Source organism: Branchiostoma belcheri, unplaced genomic scaffold, assembly GCF_001625305.1.
Source record: "Branchiostoma belcheri isolate BF01 breed outbred unplaced genomic scaffold, Haploidv18h27 scaffold18, whole genome shotgun sequence".
Classification (NCBI taxonomy): domain Eukaryota; kingdom Metazoa; phylum Chordata; class Leptocardii; order Amphioxiformes; family Branchiostomatidae; genus Branchiostoma; species Branchiostoma belcheri.
This window is the reverse complement of record NW_017803268.1, coordinates 2,669,382-2,679,330: the sequence shown is the minus strand read 5'-3', so window position 1 is coordinate 2,679,330 and position 9,949 is coordinate 2,669,382. Positions and strand designations below refer to the sequence as shown.

At 38.6% G+C, this 9,949-nt stretch overlaps 1 protein-coding gene across 1 annotated transcript in view; it reads right to left on the bottom strand.

Moving 5' to 3' along the window:
* Nucleotides 1-3,131: 3,131 nt before the first annotated feature.
* Nucleotides 3,132-9,949, bottom strand: part of LOC109467317 (latent-transforming growth factor beta-binding protein 4-like) — a 33,464-nt gene continuing 26,646 nt past the window's right edge. The window contains exons 13-21 of the mRNA XM_019765261.1: nucleotides 9,722-9,865; nucleotides 9,130-9,297; nucleotides 8,627-8,749; nucleotides 7,181-7,291; nucleotides 6,407-6,493; nucleotides 6,021-6,128; nucleotides 5,346-5,534; nucleotides 4,301-4,441; nucleotides 3,132-3,393 (exon numbers count right to left, since the gene is read on the bottom strand). Of these exons, the coding sequence (XP_019620820.1) occupies nucleotides 3,301-3,393; nucleotides 4,301-4,441; nucleotides 5,346-5,534; nucleotides 6,021-6,128; nucleotides 6,407-6,493; nucleotides 7,181-7,291; nucleotides 8,627-8,749; nucleotides 9,130-9,297; nucleotides 9,722-9,865 (1,164 nt within the window). The 3' untranslated portion in view covers nucleotides 3,132-3,300. The remainder of the gene's footprint in view (nucleotides 3,394-4,300; nucleotides 4,442-5,345; nucleotides 5,535-6,020; nucleotides 6,129-6,406; nucleotides 6,494-7,180; nucleotides 7,292-8,626; nucleotides 8,750-9,129; nucleotides 9,298-9,721; nucleotides 9,866-9,949) is intronic.

The window sequence follows — 9,949 nt, the reverse complement described above, 5'->3', positions numbered from 1 at the left end:
GTTTAGTCTGTAGAACTAGAATAAAATATTCCGACAATATGTGGGTCATCAGGACCTTGAATGTGCTAAGTACCATAACGTTAGCTACCACTAAACTTGGACATTATTGACCAAGCCCTCAAACAAAACGTAAGCTAGGTAGAGAAAAATGTTAACAGGAATGGTCATTTACCGTTTAGCAGAATCCTCTGAAGGAGTAGAAGCTCTCTTGTTTGGTGGGGTTGGGGAAGAAAAAACGGAAAAAAAACAGACTTAAAACATGACTTGCGTGTCAAAGGTCAGATTTGAACTTTACCATTGTAAGTTGGGGAGCTAAGTTGGGGATATGATAATATTTGCCAGGCTAAGTGAAAGAATGGATTAACACTCTTCGTTACATAAACGTAAATCATATGGCATTTATTATTTCATGGAAACAGCCCCCTAATTTCCTAGAGGACTCTAATATTATAGTAGTAACGTTAACTGATATGCACCCCCTTTGGCTAATGGTTCAGCTCAAGTGTGACCTATGACATGACAGAACTTCACCGAAGAAATGACAACGTAAAGTTGACAACCAGCTACGTTTCTTCTCTTTTTCACTCACGAAAGTACCAGGTAACATACCCTAACACTTCAGTCTACTTTATTATGATCTAATAACTTCTATACGGTGATTTCTGTGTAAGAAATTTGTAGTCCAAGTACATTTTAGCGCTCTGTTTATGTTAGTGTCTTCTCTAGTCATATCTTGAGAGTTTCCTATGACGTCATAATAATTATCATAGGAATTTTGGCGGGTAAACTGGTTAAGTAGCATGTTGAACAAGTATCATGCAACATAGTTGATATGAAAAGCCTCTATATTAGACACATTGTAGCAAGGACGTCCTAGTTGTCAACCTAATTGTTTGCAACATATGATGAGACAACTTTCAACAAATGCCTGTATGTTTTTTAATAATTTATTTCCCCACAGACATATACATTACAATAAATGAATTAATTCGCTTGGCCAATAACACAACAGTTCCTATATATAATGCTTCACTTTTCAAAGAGCCTAAAATTCTAGTTTTGCTAAACTACATTGTAAATATCCCCATCCAACTCTAAATTTTTCTACAGATGAAAACTAAAAAAAAACGTTGTGACAGTCTTCAAATATTTGCTCAATAGGGTTCCATACTACCAGCTAGTTATATTGCACCAAAATAAATATAATATAATATTTAAAAAATCTCAAGTCTTTTGTTTTCCTTAGCAGGAGTTAGTATTCATGTATCCATCTTTTTTTGAACAGTACCCTTTTCGTTGTCCACAATAGTAGGCACATATTACAATCAGTTGAACTTGAAACTGTTATCGAACATGAAATAAATATTTGGTGATACACACAAGAAATATTTCCATATATGTTCACAAAATGTGAGTGGTTTGTGCCCGTAGCCAGGGGGGGGGGTCGAAGGCTCAAAGGTCCACTTTTTGGTCCACTTTTTATGTAAAGGTCCAAGATTTTTCTTGAAAAGATGGACTTGAATCGTAGAAAAACTGCTCCCTTTGTCATTAGATAAAAATTTATCTCTGATTTTTTTCTTGGAAATCCTCTCAAAAATGCACGAAATGCCATTTTAGAAGGTTTATTTTTCAAAATTTTCCGGGGGACCATGCCCCTGGACCCCCCTAGGAACCTCGCGCCGGCGCACGAGGTCCCCTCAAGCAGTGGGAAGAACCCCCCCATTCAAAATCCTGGCTACGGGCATGTGGTTTACTGCTTTACTCCCGTGACAAGACTGAGTGTACTGTACACTGCACACATGGCCTGAGGAATATGTGGCTTGTGTGATAGTTCTGACAATGATAGCTAAGGCCACACCAATTTAATTTCTTGGTTAACGGATTCGCCCGCCTCATATTTTTTTTGATTTGCAAATAAAATAAAAATTCAGAAATCAACTGAAAAATGCTCATATTTTGCCCTGAATACTTGAAAACAGTTCTTTTCATCCTAGTTGTTACAGTTATTCTATCTTTCAATGCAATGGTATCATTGAAAGTTCAAAATTCATTGTTTAAATTTTGAGCCAGCCTGGTGTGTTGTCTTCATGGCTCCTATCATACCATTTTGGGCCATAATAGGATGCCTAGGCCTGTTTTTATTTTTTTATTTTTTTTCCCGCCCGCTCCATTATTTTTCTAGAAAAATCCATTAACCACGAAATAAAATTGGTGTGGCCTAATGTAATGATATTCTACGTCAACTTTAAATTCCAATGTGGATTGTCAAGATACGGTAATACATTGTTCTGTTAGTCTTTCACAAATATAATACATCTTATTCAGATGTAGCAATAATAAATAAATATACTAAACCTCATATTAATATAGAACATCTCACCTCATGCACAAACTTTTTATGAACATAAAATTAGCATAGAAAATACCATAATCTAACCCAATTTCACAACTCTCAGCTTTTATGCAATAACATAAAATAGAATTAATGCAATATATACAATAAAACACAAGAATGTAGTCAACGCTTCTCATGACAATAAAATTGATAAAACTGTAGTTGAGGTTTGTATTGGAATTATGATTCACATGACAAAGATATATCAGAACCTTGAAATCCACTGATCATATACATAAACAATGGTTTAATATCTTGCATAGTCAATAGACGTATTATTAAGAGCACCAGATATACATTTGACAATAATAGCTACTGTGTTCTGTTCAAAAAGTAATACAAAACACTATTTCTGTTGAACTTGATATTGCAAGCTTCCATCAGAGGACAATATGAAGTGAATTCGAATCATGTTTGTATGAACGCTTTGTTTGTATAGCACGTCGGCAGAACGTACTGCACCTGCGCGAAACCCATATTAAATGTATTGTACATATATAGCATTTTGGCAGAATGTCTCATATAAGGTTGTATTCACTCATATAAGGTTAGCATTTCGACAGTAGTTTCCAAATGTTATGTCGGAAAGCATGTCGGCAGAACGTACTGCACCTGCGCGAAACCCGCAATGTATTGTACATAGCATTTCGGCAGAATGTCTCATATAAGGTTGTATTCGCTCATATAAGGTTAGCATTTTGACAGTAGTCGACAGTAGCCTCTGCAACAGGCAAAATTCCGATGCAACGTTGACCAAAAACCCAACGAAAAACGCGAAAATACGGGGTTCTGCGCAGGTGCAGTATGTTCTGCCGATGTGCTTGTTTGTATCATATTGGATAATAATTAATATGTGTAAACACAATTGATACAGCACCGCAGGATGTTGGAACAGAGGTATGACGTCACTGCTTGCACCAGCCTTTGAAGTAGTCCCCTTCCATGTGACACCTGGCGCTGTACTGTTGGCAGTCCGACTCAGCGTAGCAGTCACGACCCTAAAAAGGTAAAGTCAATATTAAATATAATTGTTTTATTGCAAATTCATGCCCAAGGGCTAATTGCAGGAACAGAAGAAACATATGGTATAAAAAACAGACAATTAGTACACATAGAACTACTGATAACTACTAAGAAACTACTAGTGAAAAAACTACTGGGTTTGACTGCTTTTTTGAAGATAGAGGAAGACAAAGGATCCCACTTTTTCTGTAATTTGTGGGTTTTCTGATGTTAAGAGGAGAGTAGTTTTCTTTTCATTTGTATATGTGTGAAAGTTTTGGGTAGAATTAAAGAAGAAAACAGATTCTCAACTTTTACTTCCTCAATTGTCAGCAGCTATAACTAATGGTAGCTTTATTGTACAAATGCATTTCTTGGATATATGTTTTCCATGACACTGTATATACTTAGTCGTTTGGGTCCAGATGATGCAGATTGTTTGTTATTTTTACCTTCGCAGAAGGAAAACATACTGTTTTTGCTCAGTTTCTTCTTCTTCTCCAAACAAATAAAGTCAATGACCTGAACCAGGTGTCTGTCACCATGGTAACAGGTGGTGTTGGGTTACATTTTGTAGCAGAACAGTAGTGATGAAGAGGCTGGTCACCATATAACGCGTTACATGTATTACATGAATGGGTATGTATAAGAATAAACAGTGCAGTAGTTTGGTGGACTTGACCATGTGAAGGTATAAAACATTATGCATTTGCTTTGCAAATGTTACTTTTCTAGGATTTTTCTCTCTAAAACAAATTATATCTGTATAATGGACACCCCTATGCTTTTTGTGGAGTGGTACCGTCTTGTCAACAGTTAATGTTGTTGTCCAGGCTATACCACACTACTTTCAGGTAAAAAAGAAAACAGAAATAAAATATGATATGATATACTATAACTTACGATGCAGTAGCCCCTGCGTCCTTGGTCACAAATGTCGAAGGAGCAATACTCGTACGCTGGGCAGTCGTCGTAGACATTACACTCCTTAAACGTGCCGTATCCGGTCCCTCTCAGGTCAGAGAGGGATATCGCACAGCCAGACTGTGAGAATAAGATACACAGATACACATGAGTAACAATAAGGCCAAAACAATTTCATTTCTTGGTTAACGAATTTTTCTAGAAAAATAATGGAGCGGGCGGGCAAAAAAAAAGAAGAAATAAAAACAGGCCTAGGCATCCATTCCTATTATGGCCCAAAATGGTACGATAGGAGCCATGAAGTCAACACACCAGGCTGGTTCAAAATTTAAACAATGAATTTTGAACTTTTAATGATACCATTGCATTGAAAGATGGAATAACTGTAACAACTAGGATGAAAAGGACTGTTTTTAACTGTTCAGGGCAAAATATGAGCATTTTGCAGTTGATTCAGAATTTTTATTTTTATTTGCAAATCAGAAAAAAATGAAGCGGGCGAATCCGTTAACCAAGGAATAAAATTGGTGTGGCCTACTCTTCATTCCATATTCCTGCCTAGATGGGCTAATAAATGCACATGTCACCATATGTGGTCTACATGTACATGTTATAAAACATGGGAACACTGAAATTCTAAATTCAAATGCTAATACTAACTGTCCATATATCAAAATTATATGTTATTGTTCATCTAATAATAAAAAACACTTACTACTTGAAGCATGTAGAATTGCATTTGAAGAAAATATACAATTATCGTGTAACAAACACTCTGACAACATGTTTGCGAGTTACATAAACACTGTACTATCTGTGATGTCCATGAAGATGTTACAATGAATGTGGTACATGTACTGCATATTACATTCCATGAACATGGTACTTGAACATGGAACATATTGCTTCTGACAACATGTTTGTACAAGGCTAAAAGCCATATAGTAGAGCAACCCATCCTAGAATGAAATTCTAGGAATTCTAAATGAAAGAATATATACAACTTGTACTGTCTTAAATGTACCTGTGGCACTGGTTGAGGTTGTGGCTGGGGTTGAGGTTGTGGCTGGGGTTGAGGTTGTGGTTGGGGTTGGGGTTGTGGTACAGGTTGAGGTTGCGGTTGAGGTTGGTAAGGGTTGTCCTCACACACTCCAAACTGGCCGTACAGAAGGTTGCAACGCCCGCCATTGCAGTCCCTGTCTTGGTAGCAAATCTGTAGAACAGACCACCCAAATAAAAGGGACAAACCTTTAATAACAGCACATTGTGGAGCATCTATTCTCTTTCATTTAACAAGCTGCAACAGGACCAACTGGCTTGATTACAAAATGCCAGTAGCATTAACTAAACATCTAGAAAATCAAACCCATACAAAAGAGATATACAAAACAGATACACATACTTGTAAAAGAAGTGATTACGAAACCACTATCTACAATTAGTTCAAGGTAGAGGTGCATTAAAGTAAAAGAAAAGAGGAAGGCAGGAGAAAAAATGGTAACATCCAAAAGCTTTGCGGAAACCCTAACTCTAGTACACAACGGTCGGGGTGCACGTGGAGGTAGCCAATCAGACACTCTACCATACAGTGCCCCCACTACCCTGACTTGGGCTAAGAAACCAAGGTGCAAGAGGTACATTTTAAATTGTAAATCTGTAAGGTTATAGCACAGTTATATAGCTATCATACTGAACTGACCACATCTGTAGGGAACGGCCCTCTCCTGCAGACACCGTACGTTCCCGGTCCGATGAAGTCACAGAAGTTTCCAGGGTCACAGTGGGAGTTCAGGTAGCAGTACTTTGGCTGGAAGGAAGTTCAAGATATATATGTTACAAAATCGTATTTCAACTTTGTTTCTAACACAAGAATGTCAACAAGTTACAAAGTGATCATGACACTTTCTAGTAGCATGAATAACATGATGAAGCAAATATGCGTTGTGAATTAATGTGGAGTTGAATGATTGTATGTTTTTATGGCTTGTTATTTTTTTCAAGACTATTTTTGCCCATGTTGACACTTACAAGAAGCTGAGAGAACTTTCCTAGCTTTCTTCAAAATTTTCTTAAAATGTATCTTACCAGTCCACAGGTTCCATATGCCTGGCCAGGCATGATGTCACAGACACCTATGTCGAAACAGTCCTCATCACGATTGCAGTAGAAAACCTATAAAAAAACAACACAAATCAGTATGTCAATTACCTCTCATCCATAAAACTCATAGGCTCCAAGAAAATAGTGAAAAATTGACAGTGGACCTTTATAAATTTTCTCTATATACTAAATGTGAAGTTCGAGGTGTTTGGCAGAAAATTCATAACAAGTGTTTCCGTTAGGCCACACCAATTTAATTTGTTGCTTCTCGGATCGCCCTGTCCATTTTTTTCTGATTTGCAAAAAAAAATTTCGGTTCTAAATCAACTGCAAAATGCTAATGATTGAATGAAAGACATATTTTGGCCCCAACGGTTGAAGACAGTCCTTTTCTTTCTAGTTCTAAAAGTTTTTCAATGTAACAATGCAATTTTGTTCATTAAAAGTTCAAAATCTATTGTTTTAATTATAAACCAGCCTGGTACAAATGTATGTTGACTTCATGGCTCATATCATAACATTTTCGGCTATCATGGGGTACCTTGGCCTGTTTTTTTTTTAATTTTTATTTCGCCCTGTTGCTCCATATTTTTTCTGAAAAAATCTGAGAAACAACAAATTAAATTGGTGTGGCCTTATGTTGGAATCTTAAATTCTAAGAATAGTTCATGTATTTGTTATTTAGCAGTAGATGATGCCATACATAGTACATTGCACGATTAACCTAAGTGCAATAAAGTGTATTATTAATATTATTACCGGTCCTGCACGTGTACCCCTCTTGCAGATCCCTGCCACTCCGTAGCCATTGACGATAGCTTCACAGAAGTGATCAGCACCGCAGTCATGGTCTTCTGTACAAAACTTAATCTACAAAACAATAGAGAATATTATTTTTAGAGGATAGCGCGGTTAAGACAGCAAGGATCCACTGCACTTGAACTTAATGAGTCTACTTCTTTAAAAAATCACTAATGATGATCGATAATTATGATAACAGGATTGTGACATAACTCATGACTTTACATGGCATGAGTTTACACGTGCCCCATTTGGGCACTCAATGTCAGTGATATCAACAATGAAGTTTAGTGCATTTATATGCCCATTGGGGCCCATTTATATGCCCCATAAGTAATAGGGATCTATGCCACATGATTGTTCTGTACATCTGTATCTATATTTTATATGTTTCTTCTCTCTTCTTGAGACATTTGTAGACGATGAGTTTTTCTATGACATCGTGGTTAAATGAAGACATATGTCATCCTTTGTTAGATGTTCATATTTTTTGTGTAAGATATGTATTTAGCTTATTAAATGTCAGTTTTGTGGGAAAATGGTTTTTACCCCTCCGGGTCCTGTTGGTCTCTGCCCAGGTCTGCAGGTGCCGACCGCGAAAGGGTTTGTGGGCTCGCTGACGTCACAGTAGTTCCCGCGCCCGCAGTCTCTGTCGTTCATACAGCTCTGACGGCGGGACTGAGAAATATTTCTAGTTTTAGTTCACTGCATTTTAATTTCTAAATACTTTTTTTTCCATTTTTGCTCAGATATTCTTCTATCTAGAGGAAGACCGAGGAAGACCTGGCTGACATGTGTACTGGAGGATGCCAGGACGACCATGCACCAACCCAGTCTGACTCTAGAGGACCTGAAGACGATTGCCCATGACCGCCAAGTATGGCGCAGGACTCTGTGCAGACGGAGGGATGACTTTGACGCAGGCCACTCACAGAGATGTCAGAGACCTACTCAAGTACAAGTATATAAAACTTGTTGCAAGTTATATTTGTCAATAATGTGTACCTTCTTTGACCAGAAATGAAGATTTCGTAGGGTTTGCAGTTGTACAGCTAGGTTATATAGTAAGTTATTTTCAACGTAAACTAGGTAACTATTTCTTATCTAAGTCCTTAATAATATCCAATATGGTAAGGCCCCAACCATTGTAGATGGCATTATATATTATGCAAGAAAACATATTGCATATTGCTGCTAGCGTTTTACCTTACCGATTCGCATATCACCAATAGCCTCCATAGCAGGCTTTTTGGTAAGGCCAAACCATTGTAAATTCCATTATGTGAGGTCATTTTCATATCGACGCCAGCATTTTACCTTACCTATACTACTACAGTATCACCCAAGAAGCCTGGTTGACCCAAGAAGCCTGCTATTCCCGACAGAAATGATTGCGGTCCTTACCGGATCTGGCTGCGGTGGCTGAGGCCGGATGTTGCCAGGTTGACACTCCCCGTAACCCAGTTCAGAGTGGAAGTTACAGGTGTACCCGCTGCCACAGTCTCTCTGCTCTAGACAGTACTTTGCCTGGGGGACATACGGAGGAGATGATAGGTCTATTTAGTTGCAGTTTTCGACCACCAGGTAAGAATACTAATGATGATACTTTACAATGACAGTGATCTTTACTTGCACATTCTTGCCCACGTGGGCCAAATGCAGTACGTAGTTTCACATGAGACAGTCATAGCAACAGTACAACTAATTCTATGCTACAAACTAACGGAGATGTTATGGAGCTGAAGGAAGCAGCTCAGACACGTAAGTCTACAAACTCTAAGCAATTCTTCCAATGATTATAAAGGTATACATGTTGTGTCAGCAAGCTTAGAGTGTCAGTCAGTCATTGTGAAAGTGCAACCTGTTCACCCTCTCTTAGTCCCCACCAGGTTTCACATGTTACGTACCGGTTGAGGTTGTGGTTGCGGTTGGGGTTGTGGCTGTGGCTGAGGTTGGGGTCGCGGTCGAGGCTGTACAATGCCCCCTGGCGGTGCCTGGATGCATTGCCCGTACCCTACCGCCGGGCGCTGCTCGCACATCGCCCCCCGCGGACAGTCTGCATCAGTTCTGCAGGACTGGGCAAGGCAAGTAGAGAAATACGTTAGATTATTATGTTTACCTTCGCAGAAGGAAAACATTGTTTTTACTTTGTTTCTTCTCCAAACACATAAGGTCAATGACCTGGACCAGATTGCTGTCACCATGGTAACTGGGGCAATGACATAGGTGTTGTAGTGTGGTGTTGGGTTACATTATGTTACAAATTGCGGGACAGACTTGGAGAGGCTGGTCATAATACATATGAATTTCTTTGAGTAGAAAATACAAAGCTGTACAGTAGTTTCTTAGGTTAGACCATTAGAAGATAGACATTGTTCTTTGCAAACATTATGTTTCCAGTACAATAACCATTTGATACATTGTATCAAACACATGCAAAGCCAAATGTTATCAAGCAAAATAAAGTTACATAGAGAACATGCATGTTACAGTACATACCTCGGGCGTAGGGTTCCTGTCTATTCCGGGAACGTCTCCGTAAATATTCGTTTTGCATTTCCCGGCTCCAGTGGCAGGATCCACCACACAGTACTCCCCACTCCGGCAGGACGCGTCGCTCACACAACCCTGCAGAGAGAAGCAGAAAACAGCATGTTATGTGGAGAACCTGGAGGACTAAAAGCTTACAAAGGTAAATAGGTGATACAAGCCCGTGCATGAACATGC